General features: G+C 38.9%; 1 protein-coding gene across 1 annotated transcript in view; it reads right to left on the bottom strand.

The window, feature by feature from the left end:
- Positions 1-21,182, bottom strand: part of SNX25 (sorting nexin 25) — an 88,520-nt gene that overhangs the window by 56,214 nt on the left and 11,124 nt on the right. Inside the window, exons 2-3 of the mRNA XM_086464155.1 lie at positions 18,256-18,340; positions 9,768-9,984 (exon numbers count right to left, since the gene is read on the bottom strand). Coding sequence (XP_086320281.1) covers positions 9,768-9,984; positions 18,256-18,340 — 302 coding nt within the window. The remainder of the gene's footprint in view (positions 1-9,767; positions 9,985-18,255; positions 18,341-21,182) is intronic.

The raw sequence follows: 21,182 nt of genomic DNA, 5'->3' as shown, positions 1-21,182 counted from the left end.
GGGTCATTTATGTACAACCACCTCTTATTGGGGAAGTAAAGTTCGCCTCTTCTGGACAGGTTGGTCCACTCAAAGTCAGCCACTTAGAAACACAGCCAGAAGCCTACACAAAATGCTGGCAAACAGAATGACTTACACAAAACATCAGCTGGCTAGCAGCAAACTAACCTCTCCTCACAACTAATTCCCATGTATTAACGACAGTGATACAGAGTTAGAACTAAAAGCAAGGGGCGATTGATTTTTTATCCATGAACACACAAACCCCATCCTTTTTGGACACTCTTACCTTGTTTGTGGGACATCCTGCATAGTGATCAAGCTATACTTTCATATCGTGCAAATCACGAAACAGAGCCATAATGCACAGAAATGTCACTAAAGTGAGATCAGTCTTCTTTGCCTTCAACATCTCTCTACAAGCCTCCTGAGGAATGCCAGTCTGTCTGGGACTGCAAACACCCTGGAGCATTAACTGCACCTATAGTATCATCCATGCAAGAGAAGTCATTTATCACAATCTGTCTCCCTATTGTACAAATTTATTCCCAGTCCACAGCCAGTACGTACAGCCTGGCTGAGCTGGACCTGTGCCAGGACTTTTCTGATACACAGTCAACAGAACTCAGGCAGAAAGTGGAACTGAATAGAAAGGCAAATATTTGATTCTTATCCTTCTAATTTGTCTGACGTGTTCCTGCCTACAGGAACGCAAGGGGGGAGAGAAGTTGCATACTCTCCAGCTGACAGGCCATTTAAGAAGAGTTTTAATTTTTTCTGGAGTTATCTCCATTACCTAAGATGTGACTCTAGAAGAGGGGTTCTTTTAATTGCTTTCCTAGCTAAACTGTACCTAAAATGTTATCTAAAAAGCAAATGGGAAGGCGCAGAACCACAGGAGATTTTTATGAAAAGAATACAGAAATAAAGTCTTCAAGAAAATCAACTCTAAACAAGCCTTACATATCAGTGCGAAACTGTTGCGTCAACAAATCCTGCAGTTTTCATTGCTGTTTGGACAAGAGAAATAAAGGGGAGACTGAAAGCAGGAGGGGAAGCTTGGGGGGAGGCTTAACAGCTACAAAGTAAATCAATATGCCAGTGGTAAAACAGACAAGACAGGATATCCAGGCTTATATCCTCCTTTGCATTTATACATGAAGCATTACACTTCTATTTGCCTCAATATAACCATTGATCAGTTTGCAGGGAAAATATATTGTGTGTCAACAAAAGGTCTCCCCAGAAAACAGCATCCCTTGTAACTCAGGCTTCCCCTGCACCCATAAAAAAAGAAGGAGCAGTGAGCCATCACAGAGGTATTAACACAATTGCTCCGCTACCAAGCCATGTGTTTACTATCCTGGAGCAGGAGATAAGATGTCCTGATCAGGCATATTCTTAAGGCTTGATATAAAACCCAGATCTTCAACTCTGTGGGGAAGTGATCAAGAGTAAAAAAAGGCACTGTTCATTTTGCAGCGATCAACAGGAAAAGCAGAAACTTAACTGCAATCTGCATGCATGTATACAAAGCAGAGTGCTGCAACTTCTCTCCAGTGTCAATAAAGATACGAAGCACTATTAAATAACCCAAATAGTGACACAGGCAATTATTTCTCTTCCTACTCAATTCTGAACATGTGTTATCAGGACTGTGAGGTTAGATTTTCCAAACAAAAGGTCACCTAGTAATCACAGAAAACTCTTTAACTGAAATTGTGTGCAGATATTTTTAGAGAGAGCTTTGAAAGCCCAGCCAATTATCCATAAATTATGAGCACAACTGTGTGCAGTGAACTAATATAAATGTGGCACTCTAGCAAACAGTTCCAAAACAGGCACGATACAAGCTTTGTAAACCAGGCTCGTTTAATTGCTTTAGGCAATAGAAAAATAATGACAAGTAGCAACTTAATTCATTCCTGTCTTCTTGAACAATCAAGATTGAAGCAATAGTGACATATATTGGTGTATCAAGACGCAGGTGACTTGAGTGATTTAAACCAGTAGACAGAACTCCTGTTTTACACAGCATACTTACAGATCACATCCCTCTTCACTCTCCTGTGAGGTACAAAAGCCAGCCTTAACGTTGCGTTAAGTTTCTTTCCCATAATTTTCATTGTATGGAATCTTTAAGACTGCTCTGAATTTTTAATACTATCCAATGTTATTTCATAGTGTCAGAAAGCAAAGGGATTTCCTTCAGCTGCCCCCTAAACCAGTGGAAGATCAGGCAGCAGCCTGTGAATACAGATCCATAGTTAGGGCCTGCCAAAGCGAATGCCTTTGTGCCAGGTCTGTTCCAAGCAGTACTTTTCTTTGGGACCAAACTGACACCTACTGTAACTATCCCCTGCTCTAAGATTGCTTTGTGCAATTACTGAACACGTATCCCGCTGAACATCATCAGTACTAAGACTTTATCCCTTACTGCTGCAGATCTATGAGTTCATACAGCACTTTATATAAAGGAAAGCAGAACAGCAGATTTGCTTCGGTATTCCTGAAGACAAGGAGTTAAAACATTACCAATGTTATAGAAATATCATCATTTCCTTCCCATGCTACAAACTAAGCAACTCTGAGCCAATATCAACACCTCTTTAACAACAATTCTTCACTTCTCAGGAATGCAGGACCCACGATAGTTCTGTAATATCAGACTATCATCTATGAGTGGGCTGCCAGCTTTCCCAATGCAGGGACCTCATGGAAATACCTATTTTTGTCTAGGATCTACTCTAGATACCCACAGTTTTAATTAGGACCATGTGGTCCTGATACAGTCTTTACCCCTGTATTGTAAAGACTCATTGCAGTCAGGAGTTTTAAAAGACCCTTGATATTTCTGGTTGGGTATATGCTCCGGACACGAAACATTGTCTTTATTTTTATACAGCCCTAACCCTCATGATAGCATGGAAGAGCTTAAAAATGAATCCTAAAAGGGGTGAAAAAAAAAAAAATGAAAACCAACCCCAAATTTATAATTTAAAATGCCCATGCACCTTGGGACTTTGCAGGTTTGGAGTTGCTGGTACCACTGATTCAAGGGCAAGAAACCCCAAAATAATTACACTGATCAGGAGACGTGCATGACCAGGAACTTAATGATGACAAACACGATAAATCTGTCTGTTTTGAAAATAGGAAGGAAGCAAGAAAATAAATTCTATATTTAAAACAAACAAACAAACAAACAAAAAAAAAAAAACAAAAAAAAAGCAAAAAACCAAACACAGCACACATCAAAAAAAAAAACAAACCCCAAAACACAAAAAACACAGAGTCCGTAAAAATATTAACAACTCTACAGGAAATAATGTAAGGATCCTTTCCCTTGAAATAAGTCACAAAATGTTCCCTTCAGCCTTGCTATTTCTTTAATTAGTCTTTCAAGAGTCTTCAGTTACATTGAAGTCTCAATCAACGCAATTGTGAGCTGAAGTGCACATGCAACTCACTCTAAATTACTTTCATCAGTACATTCAACACTCACCACACGCGTTCATTAAACTGATTCTGAGAACTACCAGAAGCACGTGCAGCCTGAATCTCTTCACCTGTATCACCCTTAGATCTCTAAGCTTCCTGACAGTGCATCTGAATGAAAACTGCTTGATCTATTTGAACTTTCTAAGAAATAAAAGAAACACATTTAGACCTTTACAAGTCAGCATCATGAACGTACCCTGAAAAAAGTACCCACTGAAAAAAAAAAAAAAAAAAAAACAACCCTCCGAAAACAAACCACACCAAACCTAAAAAGCACAACAAAAAATAGGGACAAAGCCAACACCAAAATTTCCACAGCTGCCATTTTTATCAAGATACATGAGCAAGTTTTATAAATCACTTTACTGAATATTTCCTGTGAAGATAACCGTATCATCCATACATGTCACAGTTACCTCTTTCAGGAAAAAGCATTTGACATGCCATGTTGATAACAGATCCAAAGAACATCTGAATTACTTACAAGCTATGGTACAAACATATCAGCACCAGGAGGTCCTAATGCTTATTGTGGTGTCTAGGTGACACTCAATCATTAACAGGAAATCTAAACTTCCCACACTGAAGCTTGAAGGCAATGGCAACCTTTAGACCTGGTACTACCCATGAGTTAACTTTAATAACGTGCTCAGGCCTTGGCTTTTTGTGACTATTTTGTTCTCAGCACTTTCATACAGCTGCTTACATTGCAACAAATCTCTACAATTTCATACTAATCCTCTTGATACTCCTTTCCAGAGGCTGACTGTGATAAGCAGTTCTTGGTGTTCCAGGTTTGTGGGAGGCAAACTGAATTGTAAGAGAAAAACAAGAACTGTGGGAGGTGTTTAGTAGCTACTTGGATGCATCTATAGGATTAACCAAGTTAAATCTCAAGTGCTTAAATTCCCTTCGCATCAATCTGCTCTTGATCAGTTTGTGGTGTCAGCACCTTTTATTTTAACTGAGTATCTTAACACACTACATAGTGTAATCATAAAAAACACGTTATATATCCTATACGTGCAAAGGTATTCACATGAGCCAAGAAAATTAAGAACCAAGTTGTCTTCTCTTCTTACCCTGTCACTAATACATAGAAAATAAAAGGAAAATTATCAAAACATGTACAATACAAACTTACGTCCCCAAATTGCTTCTCATGCTCATCACTCAAGCAGCAACTTCCCCACAGCACTTGCCCTCCATCACACTTTCCAAGAGCCCTTAAATATGGGTTCTGAATCAGCACTGGGAGTAGCCTGCAGCCCCCAAGCATCCATTTTGCCAAGTCACGACTTATGCTGCAAGTCCAGGCACACACACACAAAACCACTTCTGAGCATCCCATCAGACGTCACATGGAGTCAACTTGCCAGAAGCAGCCTGCAACACCACGTATCCATATTTGCAGAAACCAATTCTTCCTCTACCTTTGGGATCAAGGAGCCCCAGCTGTAGGTTAAAGACAGAGAACACTCACAACCAAAAAGACAGGCGGGGGGGATAAAAAAAAATAAAAAGATCAGTGTCACTGTGACCTCTTCTCACCAAGATTTGTTCAAAAAGCACTGCTTATCAGGAGGTTCAAGAAGAGGCAAGGATTTATTATCTTCAAATCCCATTTGCCTATTTATCTCATGTCGAAAAATCCCGTTTTGCCTACACTGCAGTTTAGAGACCAGCAGCACAGGGTGTTACTTATCAAATGTTAATAGTTCTGTAGTAATATCTGATGTGGTTAATCTTAGCCCACAGTAAGTGTAAGGGACTTCTTTATACTTCCTTTCACGTGGACAGCTTCACAGAAAGACACTTTACCATTTGTTTTCACTTTGTTAAGTCCTTCCAATACTGCCTGTGCATTTCATCCAGAGGGATAGCTGCCTCTTGCTCTCAGCAAACATTTCATGTTACCAGAATAACACTACATTTCCAGGACTAGGTAATTCTAGCTCCCCGGAAAGTACACTGCCACCACAAACAACGCTGCACCCACATACCAACACGAACATTTCCAGCATTATACACCACCTTACTCAGCTCATGGTCCATCCTCAAACACATAAAATGGCACTGCCAGTATTCAGCTTGCTTATATTCTGCTTAAAGTAGCAATGAAAGACACTTGAATGAGATATAAACGAATGAAGGAATAAAAGCTGCTATAAAACAAAAATGGCCAAATACTACCCTCTCTACCCCTGCAGGATGCACTTGGCTAATCTTGTTACAAATGTGCTCCTGATACAACACAGGGGAAAAGAGCAGTGGCTTCTACCAATAAATCTAAGGCTGATTTTTCTTCCATATCTCAAACTCATAAACTAGCTAACACTGGACACAGGGAAGTACCATATTCCATTTCTACACTGAGATAATACTAGGAATGAAGTCATTTCCTATCTAAAACATTCTGAATTGCCACAAATTTTGTAATTGAAAACTAACAGGATCCTTTGGAGCCCCAACTGGACCTCAAGGTACACCCTAGCAATGCATGTAACACAGAAAAGTTGGGAGTTGTCTTGCCTACAGCTTGCATGGCTGTGTCATCCCAGACAGTTCTGCACACAGCTAGAGGAGTGTCTGCCCCTATTTCACTCTGTAGAAGTGTCCTGCAGGCTCAGGAAAGACAGTCGCCACTAAAGAAAGCCACGGGATAGAATAAACAAAGTGGAAACAGATCTAATGCTGCCAGGCTTCCCCCTCCCCTGCCTCCCACCAGCCAGTGTGGAAGTGGCCTCTCCTCTCCTCATGCTCTCCCTCGTCTAGGGAAGCATTTTTCCTCATCTATTGGCTTCTGCTGGCCATTTACCTTGAGCTGTTTATTACTAAGCAGAGCATCATGACGATTAAGATAAGCCAGAGGGAAAGCAGGAGAAAAGGGAAGGACCATAGCACCCTTCCTCATTCTGAAAGGTCACAAACCATTTTCATCCCCTCAGACATCCTGATCTATCAGATATCAGAGGTCAAAGTTAGCCAGGGAAAGCATAAACGTAAAAGGATTTCTGTGGCTGATGTGTAGCCAGTGACAAAACACGTGAGCTTCACACTGAAGAAACAGAGAACTCTGTCCTCCCAGGCACAGTTTCTTTCCATTACTTTAGTGGATTTATCCATGCCGTGTAGGAAAACTGACACAACGTGGCTTAGGCAGCACCCTCACCGAAGATGGTACGAGATATGCCACCAGATAATAGACAAAATGCCCTTTGCTGCCACACTGCAGTATAAACTCAGCAGTGGAAACAAGACGCAGTGCTCCAACATGCATCACAACAGGAAAGATACCTTGCTCTAATTACAGTCTCTGTTCCACTATATTCATCAAAACCAACTGGATTCATTATTAGAGACAGAGAGAGAAACACTTGAATGCCAATTTAAATTTATTACCATCTTTAATAAAAACGGTTGACAGAAAACAAAGGTAGATCAAGAAGATCTCTGTGTTCCCTATGCTAGGAAGAATTTTCTGTGTTTGAACTGTGGCAACTGTGGTTTAACCCAACAGGCAGCTAAACACCACACAGCCTTTCGCTCACTCCCCACCAGCAGGATGAGGGAGAGAATCAGAAAAAAGATAAAACTCATCGGTTGAGACAAAGACACTTTAATAGGACAGAAAAGGAAGGGAAATAATAATAATAATAAAAGAATTAGAATATACAAAACAAGTGATGCACAATGCAATTGCTCACCACCCGCCGACTGTGCCCAGCCAGTTCCCGAGCAGCAGCCCCCGGCCAGCTTTCCCCCCAGTTTATATACTGAGCATGACATCATATGGGATGGAATATCCCTTTGGCCAGTTTGGGTCAGCTGTCCCTCTGTGTCTCCTCCCAGCTTCTTGTGCCCCGCCCCGCCCCGCCCCCCCCCCCCCCCCCCCCCCCCCGCCTTCTTGCTGGCAGAGCGGTATGAGAAGCTGAAGAGTCCTTGACTTTGTGTAAACACTGCTTAGCAACAACTAAAATATCAGTGTGTTATCAACATTATTCTCAGCCTAATTCCAAAACACAGCACTATACCAGCTACTAGGAAGAAAATTATCTCTACTGCAGTCCAAACCAGGACAGCAATATAGAAATGAATTGAAGGCTTTCCAAGAAACTCTATCTTCCAAGCTAGAAGTGACATACTTTGTAGTTCTCAGTTTATAACTTAAAATGTCAGCAGGTTCCAGCACAGTAAACTCCACAGCAGTAGGCAATTTAGTAAAAACTCAAATTATTCTTACAACAAATTTCCTTAAAAAGAAAACAGTATCAGAGTCTTCGTCTGTGCTTCCATGTTTATTACATGCAGGCTCAGATCACCCAGCAGTGCAAGTTCCATCTGTAGTGTACGAGCACAATGCCACACTTCTGCTGACTTTGCCATAGTACATACATAGCTTTTAAGCCTTCTTCCCATCTGCCAAGAAAAGGTGAGCCCTGCGCAATTTCCATAAAGCTTCCTGGACTTTTTGAGCAAGTCTGAATGAGCAGCACAAGGATATACTACTGCTTCACATTTTGCGTCATGCATCATTATGCCGCTGATCTACTGTTAGGTATTTTAAAACTAGACCTTCCTCCTTGTGAATTCACAGCCTTGCAGTATGTGAAAAACAGTCAATGGGTCCAGTTTCAACCTATACAAAATCTGCAGTTACAGTTGTGGGGTTTATTGGGTTTTTTAATCCACTATCCATTAATTCTCAATAGGATTTTTTTCATTACCATGTTAATGCAGTCTGCCTTATCCAGCATTGACTGAGGTGCACTTACCATTCCAAAGTGAAAAAGTTAATTGGAAAATACCCAAGAGTATTTATTTTAGCTTTATATAGTGGAAATAACAACCCAACAAAGACCTAGAAGAAGCAGTCATAATTCTCAGTAGATAAGGAAACTCATCAAGAATCAGCACTAATAATAATCAATAATTCCGCAATTGTAGATTCTATGCTTCAAACAGGAAAACATTTACATTTTAAAAAAAAAAAACTAAAACAAACAAACCAACAAAAAAACCCAACCACCCCAAAACTCATCCTTTAACTGTTCAAATCAAACTCTTCCCAAAAGTAAGCGCTTTACTGTGATAAAGATTCAGTGCAAGCATAAAGCGTAAAAATAAGGAAGCACACTTAGGAGCTTTACCTGACCAAGGGATTTCTACCACATTCCAGAGCTGAAAGAAAGTAATATCTGGAATCCAATGCAAGTTGTACTGCAATGCTGATACACTTAAATTTCTTCTCTTCTTGAATGTAACCACCCTTTAGTGTCTGTCTTGTCTTTATTTCCTACACATCAGTTTACATACAGCTGGCATCTACCACAAATCCATTAACCCTATCTTCTGCTCCAGAACAGAAAGAAGTGAGAATGGCAACACACAGACTGGTCACTGACAGAAAACAGTTGATCTTTTTTCCCTGAAAGGTTGTTAAAAATATGTGGATCTAACTGTAGGCAAAACAACTTCATAGTATAAAATGTATAGTTTAAATCTAAATGACCAAAGCATATTTCAATTCGGATAACTGAAATGCAGGTAAGTGCAGACATAAGACCAAATTCCATGCACAATTACACAAATAGTGCATTTGGATGTGGGAACTGCATAGGCTAAGAGATCTCATCTGCAATTACAATTTGGATGCAACAAATTTAGTGGACAGCTGACCTTCTTAAGTGGACAAAGAGTGCCTTGCCCAAAAAAGGAAATTCATAGAATTAGCAAGATAACCTAAACGGAGAAAGAAAATCCAGCTAAAAATTTTTCCAGTAGAAAAATCTTGTTACTGCAGGACAGGCCGCTTACAGAAACCACAAGGCTTTGCCTCCCAGGCCTAGAAGAAATGGAAAACTGAACAGAATTAACCCTGATGCCATTTTGGGAAATGTGCAAATAACTCTCTTCTTGTCTGTTGACTACTCTGACAGCATCTCTCCTTTCCCTTGCAGGTTCACACTACTTCCAGGAACTGCTCACACAGCCCACCTCCTACCGTAAGCAAAGGATTCAAGGGTGAAATGGAAGGAGCACTGAATCCAAACTCTGAGAAAAAAGGAGGACAGGCGTTTCCTTCCACAGATCTTATAGACGCCCTGAAGCCTGCTTGATTTCTAAAACTGGTAATAAGCTTGAATTGTTTTCCTCATCAGTTGCCTACAAAAGCGTTACACTCTTCATTACTTTGATATAGCACATTTGAAAGAAAAGAGAGAGGAAAAAAAAATTCCCAATGAAATTCAGAGTTTTGCTTTTACCTGGCATTGGCTCCTTTAAGGTCACAGAAGTGCGATAGTAAAGCTTTCACTACATCATTGCAGACAACTTTAACTACATCAATGTGACTCAGCCTCTGTCGCAGCTGCTTGGCAATCTCCCAGAAGTCTTCAGATAGCAGCTGGTACAGCTGCCCTTCATCTCTGCTGAGTTGCCCATACCAGGACAGGATGTAATCTCTATAGCTGTAGTCAAACACTGAAAGGAGAAACAAAACAATAAATAGCAAAAACTGCAAAAGGGGAAGGCACACAAAGATAGGAAAAACATTATCCTTCACCCTTCTCAAAAATTAGATGGGTAATAGGTATCATATCTTCTTCTTTGGGTTTTAAATTCTTGCCAAAGAAAGTAAGGTTGGTGAAGTTACAGAAATCTACACCTAGCAGGTTACTGGAGGTCACTTTGCAAAGCAAAGCCTGTAAGTGGATTTGCTCAGACAGTCAGGTTACTAGCTACACACAAACCTCAAACTAAAACTGTCTCTCAACAGTGGATTTGGTTATATGAGCTATCATATAATCTCACTGTGTCTAGGCCATTGCAGACTGAAACTAGCCTTCTTTACATAAGAATTCAAGAGTCTCCATTCCAAAGTCACAGTTAAAACGGGAGGTGGTAAGATACCTGGATTTCAAGAGACATACGCAACACTGAACAACACTGCAGAAAGTGTATTATAGGATCAGAAGAGCCAGAGATAAGAGAGAACAAGTAGATTAGTGAGACAGCATGAACTTCAAAAATGACGAGGTATTACAAACCATAGCTACAAGCAATAATCAAGATTACTGTAATCGCAAGTCCCATGGCAACACCATCTTCTACCATTCTGACTTTGACAACGCTTGTGTGCTGCCAGTTTTACTGATACTTCACTATAGCAGATGTCCCTGGAAGTCTAGGACGGAGCAGGAGATGTTAGGGTGCACACATGAGCCATGTTTAGCAGTTACAACAAGACAGGGAAAAAGTTTGGGTGGAAGGAAGAGTCAGTTTGCATCTACCAGAGGGATAACTGAACAAGAAGGGGGAAAATAAGCCGTTTGCCTGATAATCTGAGCAGCTTCTTTACCAGACATCCTGATTTCAGATTTTTTATATCAAAAGTACATCTGACTTGTCAGTGTAAGCCCGTGGTGCAAACTAATCATGTGACTCCATTATTTCTTACTTTACACTTTGATAGAAGTTGGTTGGTTGGCTGGCAGCTTAGTAAACCATAAAACGCCCCCTGGCACTGTGACAGTGAACTAACAACATACTAACAGCAGAACAACTTAAGTTGAATACTTTTGCCTGCCTGAAATACTAGCAGACCTCATCCAACCTTGTTAAAAACACTTCAAAAGAAAAGGCTAAAATTTATAAAAAGTTTCTAGTCAAATGCTTCATAAATCAACTTCCTCAGGCTTATAAAGAATATGAGTCACGTCACTGAGTATGCTGAAATACATAGTTAAAAGCCTTTTGCTAAGTCATTTCAAGGCTTTAAAAGTAATTATTCAGAAAATCATTTAAATAAATAAATAAATAGAAGTTTTGAAGTTTTGATTCTTTGATTCAGAAGAGAAAAAAAATATGCAGAGCTATATTGCAGGATGGGAACTTCCACTGTTGAAGCATATCCAATGTCACTGCTTTTCTAAAATAGAGGAAATCATATTTCATTGAAAACTCTCACCCACAAACACCACAAAGTGATAAAAACTGCTATAAAAGGAAGTGGTCTTCTGATAAGCAAACTGAGGAATAATCTCTCGACACACCGAAGAGTAACTGGGAACAGCATTTTAAAAACTTAAGGTTTTTGCTTATCTCAGGTCTCTCATCATAATACACATTTTAAGTATCTATTTCTCCACAGCTGTCCCCATGTTCTTCCGCAACCACCTTTTTCTTACAGCTTGGTTACTCTCTTCTGTTACAATACCTGAAATGCTGTGGAAAGCAAACCACAGCATGGATTCTTCCTTTTCACCTACTCTATCAGAGACCCATACTTTCTCAAGTGCATTCAAAACACACTGCATTGTGGTATTTGTCATCATCATCAGATAACTTTTTCAGTGTTTCTTACAGACACCCTCTCTACCCTTTGCAATGGTGCAAAGCAGCATCTTTCTTCAGCATTTTCGGCTAAGAAGCCAAGTTATGGTATAGAGTGTTGGCTCCTACAGATATCTGTTGGACAAAACTCTATAAAACAAGAGTACGAGAGTAAAACTTGTATCTCGATTCCTTAGACTATATATATTCTCTTTCAGAACATGTGTCTATCCCTACCAACCCTCAATGTGTAACTGTGTTATTTCAGGCAACTCATCTCCAAAATTAGCTCATTCACTCCATAATCACTGAAACGTCCAATGTCAAGTCTCAATGTGGTAAAGCACCACATTCAAACATGTAACAATGCTAATTAATAAAGTATTACGAGACTAGAACTCTTGCAACTTTACTATACTCCCAGATGAAATACCTAAAGCAAGACCTATTACGGTGGGAAGACTCCTGCTCAGACACAGCAAGGTGATGATACAGTTCTTCATGTAGGTATATAAACATAAAAGAACCACAAAATCTAGTGGAAGTATCAAACTAAAGGCAAAAAATCAACAATCATCACCAAAAATTAAGCCATGCAAGTGTGAAATACTTCACTTGTGTTTCTCTCTGCCAGTTACACACATTTGACACCTTAAACCTTTTTTACTATACTGCCAGTTGAAATACCTGAGTCTGGTGCAAAACTGTAGAAACTTCTACTGTTTTCTTAGTTTAGAAAATCCAAGTCCCCAGTTGTTATAATCTGATTAAAAGTCATTCCAACAGAAACATGAAGTTGAGCCTCTTCAATTACTCTTTTTAAAGACTGTAAACTAAAAGAGTGTTGGGAATGGAGAGCCAGAAGTTTGTATGGAGCTTAGCAAGGACACCCCTCTAGACCCTTCCTTCGTTCCTAACCCCATGCAGGCCTACGGTAACTGCTATCCCTTCTTCTTCCACATTCATTCATTCAGAGGTTCAGCGGCACTGCAAGAGCCAGTCGGTCAGACTGGCTTCAAATCTGCAATTTGCAGAGCTTCACCTTAGACAGTTTTTACGCTGCTAATATTCATTACTCAACTGTATGAAAAATAACACAGAAATCCGAGTAACAAGGACTCAATGCCTACCCATTTTCTCAAAGCACCATTAAAAAACAGACTAGAAATATCCTCCCTATGTAAATGCAAGCACAGACTTCCAAGTTTAAAACAAGAAGTAAATAACCTTTCCTGAAAGCACTGGAGAGACCAGAACCGTTACAGTAAATTATGGTCAAATGCAAAACTCTCCTGTGACTACATGAACAACAGAAGAGAAGGTATAGCTACAACACCGGCTTGAGTTGCTCTGCAGATGCAAGCATTGCAATCTGTAAAACAGAAATGCAACATTAATATGAATTGTGTTAAGGTCCTGCATCAGGAAACCACCACTAAACAGCCAAGAAGCATTATTATAATGCTGTGCTACTACAACACTAGATTTAACATGCACGATACGATACGATACAAGCTACACTTGAAGAAAAATACTTTCAATTAAAATTTTACAGAAAAAGATGACAGACTATGCCACTGTTAAGTACTAGACAAAGAACTGTTCTAAAAAGCAAATGTTAAATGTTTAGTTATTTGTTACAGCTACTACTTTTCCCTCACTGCCAAAAGCCAATTCAGTTTAAAAAAACACCAAAAAACACCCCACCTTACCTTCATCCTCAAAAATCCAACTAAAATATTGAAGTCCCTATATTGAAGTCCCTAAAAATTACTAATTAATACTCTGAATATGCAACTCTATCATTTCTAGGATATTAATTTTTAAATTTAAAGAGATAAAGGCCATTATTTACTTACTGTATTTTAGATTTTATTATGTTTCAATGATACAATACAAATTAAGATGATGAGGTTTTAGACTTAATATGATGTTTATTTATCGAAGTTTCTTGTGCCCACTAAATCCTTATTTAGACTATAGTGCTAAAGGCTGGGAAAATGCTGTGTAAATGCCCAGATTTCAGTGACTGGGAACCTGCCCTAGTCACTAGCAATAGCGATTGACAGATTTCAGTTCCCTTGTTAAAGTTTGTGCTTGGAAAACCAGTAGCATTTCTTAGTTTACTTGCATTTTGCAACATTGTTGAAACGCTATGAAACTGACACGTTTAACACACGATCTTCTCACTGTGCATCGATGGATAGCTCCTGCATGAATGGGATCATACCCTGACAGTCTTCCAATTCCACACTGATTGCTTCATTTTTATTAAAATTTTCTTGACATTTGCTTCTTTATTAATTATTATGAATGTGCAGAAAAAACATGGAAATTTCCAAATATATAGATGAAAGAGAAAAAAAACATGTTAAGAAGATCTAAGAAAAGCATTTTAAAAAAAGGAGAGAAATATTTCTGTTCAAATAGTTTTGCCCGTGTACCCTTTGCCAAGAGTTCTTAGCTCCAAGTGTTTGAATCCCAGTAGCAGAGAGAACATGAATTCAAATTAAGTCTTGCTCATATTTTGGACCCAAACAACTCATTTTTTGAGAGTTGTGAAAAAAAGGATACAGCTTTTCAAATACAGAGTGGCAGAAGCTACTGCATGTTTTTTTTCTAAATGTCAATGTGTGGATCTTCAGTTGGGAAGTGGGATAGATTGGGGAAAAAACTCCTGTAAAGGGAAGTCCTGCCTTACATCCCTAACAGAGTTCTTCTAAGGGATCAAGAACACAGGCAGGCAAGATCTGATGCACAGGTACAATCTAATTAAATTCCCAATATATTTCCAACAAGGCCACCTCAACACAGGGTTGAAGGAAGAGAAGCAACTATGAAAGAAGAGATGGCTCTCTGGCATGAAACAGTTTAAGAGCTAAGAAACACAGGATACGAATAAACAGTCAGTTTTCACAGCAGCAGTGGAGTTCTGCTGGAATTTGTGCTATGACTCCTGTTGTTTCACTTACTCATAAATGATCCAGTAAAGCAGATAAGTAATATGGAGATCAATTTTCCTGGCACTACTAAAGCAGCAGAGATAAAGACTGACTGTGAAGAATAATAAAAGACCACAGGATATTGGGCAATAAAAGTGGAAGACGAAATTCAGTTCCTGGGAGACCAGTTACACACGTGGTAGATAAATCTACTAACAGCTACAGCCCTCAGCCCAAACAGTACGCTGCCCAACAGCAGCACGAGTCTGACTAAGCACAGTCTTTCTTAGGAGAGGTGTTCCTAAACTACCATGTGATGCAGGCTGAAAGCATGACGTTACCAAATAAGCAACAGCAAGCATTAATAAAAGACAAAAGTATTTGTAAAAGTGGGTCATCTTTTCTTTGCATAAGATAAATGAAGAGCAAACAGGAATCAAATCAACCTATCAAGCAAAAGCACGAAAAATACTGAAAAAACACATTTCAGTATTAGTCACTCAAGTACTACCAGCAGAAAAAGGGACTCAGAAGTTTACAGCTAAAAGGCCTTCTCTTTCTGCCATATTCAACATGGAAAATCTTTTTATAACATTATACTTGTTCTGTAAACCAACATAAAAAGAAGTTCCTTCTTGGCGGTGCTTAGTGACCAACACCATAGAAAGACAATTCCCAACAACTCTGTTACACTGGCTTTGGCAAGACGAGAAGCTACCCAAGACATGGGCGACTATTATCAACCAATGACCATCACAGCAAAACTATTAAGCACCGTAACGTTTTGAAGTTTATTGGAATAAGACTGATGGTTGAAATGGAAACATGCACGACTCCTTCAATTAAAACTGATGATCACCGATACCTACCCTTCCAACTACATTAACAGACTATGATGAGAACATCAGGAAAAATGCAGTAAAGCAAGTGACAGCTTGTCAAGTGAGACACACCATAGAACCTCAGGAGAGCCACTCTAAACCCAGAGAGAAAAGTCCACACAGACTGGATGCAACACCGGCAAAAGCAATGCATGACTGAGTAACAGTCAACAGGCAATGCTTGAGGGGTGCAAGATGGTTAGCAACTAACAGTAAGCCCTAGGCAAACTTAATTACACAGATGATGAAAAACAGGTGAAGAAGTCATACTGCCAAAGGCCTGTCTCTTCACAACCAGTATGTCTGAAATTAGGTGATGCTGGCTTCTCTGAAAACGTTATCCTTGCATCTCTAAACAAAGACAAGTAAAATCTGATTAAAAACCACCACAAAGCCTCATTGACTGTGATAATCTGACAACACTTACTCAAAACCTCAAGTGGCCATAGAGTCTGAACTTGTCCTCAAGATTAAAACCTCAGGAGAACTGAAAGTCTCCCAAATAAAAAAAAAAGACTTTTTAAAGCATTTTGTTGTACAGCATGTTGGATCTAGACAGCAAGAAGTTGGCAAAAATTCCTGGGATTTACAAATACTTTAATCCTCATCAGTGTAAGACTGATTAGCATTAGTGTATGACACTAATGAAGGAGAAATACAGACAGTATTTTTCATATCATTATTAAGAAAGTTTTATTTAACAATAAACATTAAAAAAGCATTCGTAATATAAAGACAACTACAAATTTCGGCACTGTCACAAGGCAAGGAATGTCCTGCCTATTTTCAGAGAGACTGATCATTTTACTCTAATAAAAAAAGTAAAATGTTTCTTCTGAGGAACTAATTCAGTATCTCAAACTTAAGTTGACTCGGACACCTTCCAGCGTCAAAAGCTTGCTTAAGTCAACATGTGGTAGAGTGAAAAGTACAGGCTCATCCTTGTCAAACTGCATAATGGAGAAGTTGGTTTCATTAGTCACTTAGGCCTGGATGAAATACATCCAAATCTGACAAATTTGCTCTCCAAAATTCAGAGTGAGAATGGAGGGTACAGCTACTCTGTAAAGAAACAGCAGGAAGGCGAATAAGCTGTCACAACAGAAAATCCTCAACTCTGAAAAACTAATCACTTAAATATTGGTAGCTTTCTTTCAGCCTTACTGAGTAAGGATGGACTCATGCATCCAACTGAATGACCTGCAGGATAAAGTGAAGGCAGTTCCCATATTTTTTTACAGACACGAGTTACTCCTATGTGCAAGTAAAGGAGGAATATGCAACACAACTATCTTTCCCCCTGTTTTCCACAACACCTGTTGTCTGTCTCCAGATATCCCCACTACCTCTGACTCTGTGCCAATTACATAAAGGCTCCATTTCAAACTCCAACGCAGATTATTCAAAATGTAAAGTACACATGTGAGAGTATAGCAAATAACTTGTTAGTGCTTGTTTCACACATGTAATGTTTAGACAACCCCATCCTTTTCACATCATCAGGAATCCTATAATCTGACAGATTCCAGATGAAAATGGTGCCTAAAACCAAATTACGATATTTTATAACAGTTCACCTTCACAGAAACACAATATAGTAAAGTGTTCTAATTTTACATTTTTGCTACATATCCTACTAACTGCTATTCATAAAAATAACTTTAAAAACACTACACATCCCAAGAAGCTTTCATAAGACAACCAAGTGTTTAAAGCAATGTTTATTTTAAAATATACTCTCCAGATGGGAAAAAAAGTAAAAAAAAAAAAAAAAAAGTGCTGCAAAGAAACCTTAAAGGAAAAAATAGTCAAAATTAGATAACATATTTACAAAAGACTGAAATGGCATCACATTTTATAAACTGTACACAACTCTATGTATTTTCTTCTTTTAATATGCAAGCCAGGTTTTCTTCCCCCAAAATAGTCTTTTAAGTTCCAATCTAGCATAATCTTTTAAGTAACAAATAAAAAAAATTTTGCTTCGAGCTCTGACACTATCCCAAGTTCTACAATATTCTGGATCACCAGGAGTCAGCTGAAAAAATGTGTGAAGTAGTACTTATTCTTTATTTTAAAGAATTATAAACAAGGTATTTTAAATCTATATGATCATAGTTCACATTTTACAATCTAAAGCCTAGTGACTGTACTGGCGATCCACAGATTTCATAGACTGTATCAGCTCGAAATACAAATGCTGATTTTAGATTCAGTTTTCATGGCAAGAATTGCACTAAATAGGAAGACCGTTCACAAGAGTCTACAGGATTTATCAGTTCAGGAAAACACAATCAAGAAACTTGGAAATGTTGAATGTTGAATTTGTTTCATGCCAAAGTATTAAGGACCCTATTTTAATACATTTCTATAAAAAGCAGCTACTAAAATGATAAGGTATCAGTTAAATGCAAAACCACTACCACACTACTTGCTACAGTGGATCTCTTGGGAAGACCTAGACCTTGCACTTTTAGTCTGTATCAAGGAATAAATGAGGGTCATAATCCAAAATCCTGGAATATTGTGCAGTTATGGTTTGCTAAGAGGACGAGAGATATTCAAAGTAATGTTCCTTCGTCCAAGTTAAGACTCACCTTCTTTCAGTGCTTTATCCATATTGTGAGAAATGACCACTCTCCTTGACTGGACAGAATCATGGGAGTTTCCAGACCAATTACTCTGAAATTCAAAGAGAACACTCATGATAAGAAGAAGGAATAAACCAAAAATGACAGAAGAAATAAGACTGGAATTCAAGATGACAGTACTATTTAATTTAGGTTTTATACAAATATTGTCACCCAATATGATTAAAACAGATGAGTGTCAATTGTCTAGGAGGTTATTACACATCATTCATTAACCACACACTAATACTCACTGTTGCATATCGTATGCCATACAACTTGACAAATTATCTTAAGGTGGTTTTTTTTGGTAGAAAGGAGCTGTATTCATTTGCAATTCAATGCATTGAGAATAGGACACGCATTTAATAAAACAACTGGAACTCTTCTATTCAGCATTTTCACAGCTTTTAAGATCTCCAACAGATAGGTCAATAGCAAATATAACATCTTTACAGCCTACTGTCACAAAGTCACTTAGCCTCATAAACCACTTTTAAAATAAAAGCTAAGCTGTTAGATCTCCTACAGTAATTTTGGTTCATGGTTTTTTGGGCTTCTTCCTTCAAAGACACTTCTGGCCACTACATTTTAAGCTGCTGTATTGTACAAACATTTGTCTATTTTTAAGTATCAGCTTTTATAGTGTCCAAACAGGTGGGTGGACAGAGAAACATTTTTCAGGGTGTAGAGAAAAAGCAGTGATTCATGCTGTCCTTATATAGAAAGGAGTGTAATTCAAATCAGAAATAGAAATCGTCCCCACTGCCACTCAGCTTACTTCACTCGCCTTGATGGGAGCTCAGACTCTCCTCGGTGACGAGACAGTGCTTCAGAAATGTCCCAATCCTTCCAACATTCACCAAATAAAGAATAAGAAAGCAGTGTAAACTTTAAAGGGGGTTTAAGTAGAAACACTTTTTGTAAAGTTAGTATGCCATTATTTCAGCCAATTTGCAGCCTTAGAGTGTATTTGGTGTAACCTGTTTTCCTTCTACTGCAGATACATGCATGTAGAGTCTAGCATAAAGCAAATCTAATGGGACACATGAAGGAGTCTAAGCACAACCCTAACAGTAAAACGAAGCTGTTTGGCCTCTCTTGCACCTAACACACAGCATTTCTATGGATACTTTCCAGGCCCCGAGTGCTCTCCTTCTACCCACAGCAAATTTGTTCCAGCTCTTGGGGGAGCACAGCTCCCTAGACTTCTTCCAGTCACTACTCTGAGACCATCGCTGTGGTCTTCCAGAAATTTTCTTCCCTCCTTGACAACACTGCCAACGGCAAGAGCAGCAAGACTTCCAGCATGTCTTCCTCCATTTGCAGCCCCTCTTACTACCAAACTATAGTTAAGGATGCGCAAGAACAGAGTATTATCTGATTAGTGAACCACCATAGATTTTCATGGCCCCCTTTTACCTGAACACAATGCTGGTAAAAGCTTAAGCCATACCTACCTGAATGACTGCAGAAATCACTTTTTGCTGTTTGGAAGAACACCTAACAAAAATATTTGTAAGGCTCCAATACATCACATCTGATTGCTAATGTTGTCATGCTTCCTCCACAAAAAGCTGTGTTAATGCTAGCCACACAATTACTTCAGGATTTTTCTGCTTTATTTGCAGCAGGAAGTCAGATGATTCATAACCACTCCAATTTAAAAAGAGAAGAGACAGACTCACAGAGACATTAAACATCCCAAATACATCTGGAGAGGGGGAAGGGATTCAGAAAGCTCCATTAAGCAAGCTCACTCAGGTCTTTCTGTGAAGAAAGAGCTAAACACGAGGCCACAATCCTGACTGAAGCTCTATGCTCAACATACTCCATCTCCCTTAACACTCATGCTAGCTTGGGTATCCTACAAGACTAATCCTTCTGCTAAACTGAGTCATACCTGCATAGAGTTTGGTAATCTCAAGCCCCTCACTCAGGCATCAACAGTTCTAATTTTACATAGTTAGCAGGAAGTAGTTTTTTAAAGCCTAAAGCATCAGTAAGCTCTCTCAGGAAGTGCTAGCCAAATTAGCCAAATAGTTGTGTTTCAAAACACAACCCAAGATATGAAAAGTATAAATGCTGAACTCGTACTTTTGCCTCCCCCTCCCTACCTGCCTCAGTTCAGGACCTCTTCACAGCACAGGGAACAATTGAAAAAAAAAAAAAAAAAAGGCCTTCAGAGAGGATCCATGGTTGCAAGTAGCTCGCTCCACATCACCACACTACGATCCAGTCCTCACAATTCCACAAAGTAGAAACTACCCTTTTTACATTTCAATCCTGACCACTCATGTTAAGAACAAGGCAGACTATTGTTGCCTCAGTGAAATGCTGCCTCTTAAATACCAAGATACAAACTCACATTTCCACTTGCAAGAATATCTTCCATTGAGAACATCCGCTAAGGTTGGTACATTTGACCTCTAAAAGGCAATAGCTTTTCATTTTAAAAAAAGAGTAACATCGACATTTAGCATGGAGAAGCTCAAGTAAGACAAGTGATCAAAAAGAATTTAAAAGCTAAGAAGTGGATATCACCACTAGCAATGGAGATTTTGCTGCCGCATGAATGTAGTTTCTGAAGGACAAAGGAAGATGCATGGTATATTGGATTTTCTGAGAAATTTTCCATACTCATACAGATATTGCATAACACCGCCACAAACAGTCTGAGAAGACAGAGCAAGAAACAAACCTCCTTTAAAAACACAGTTTCACCTTTGTTTAAAAAAACAAATTTTCAAGAACAGACGAGAATCTAACATTTGAACAAACAGGAACGTTTAATTGCATTGATGTCAGCTGGGTTAGTTCACACTTAAGAAAAAACAGTTCGGGGGAGACCTTATTGCTGTCTCCAACTACCAAATGGGAGAGTTCAGAGAAGA

Source organism: Leptosomus discolor, chromosome 4, assembly GCF_034619465.1.
Source record: "Leptosomus discolor isolate bLepDis1 chromosome 4, bLepDis1.hap2, whole genome shotgun sequence".
Lineage (NCBI taxonomy): Eukaryota > Metazoa > Chordata > Aves > Leptosomiformes > Leptosomidae > Leptosomus > Leptosomus discolor.
This window is presented reverse-complemented; position numbering and strand designations above follow the sequence as displayed.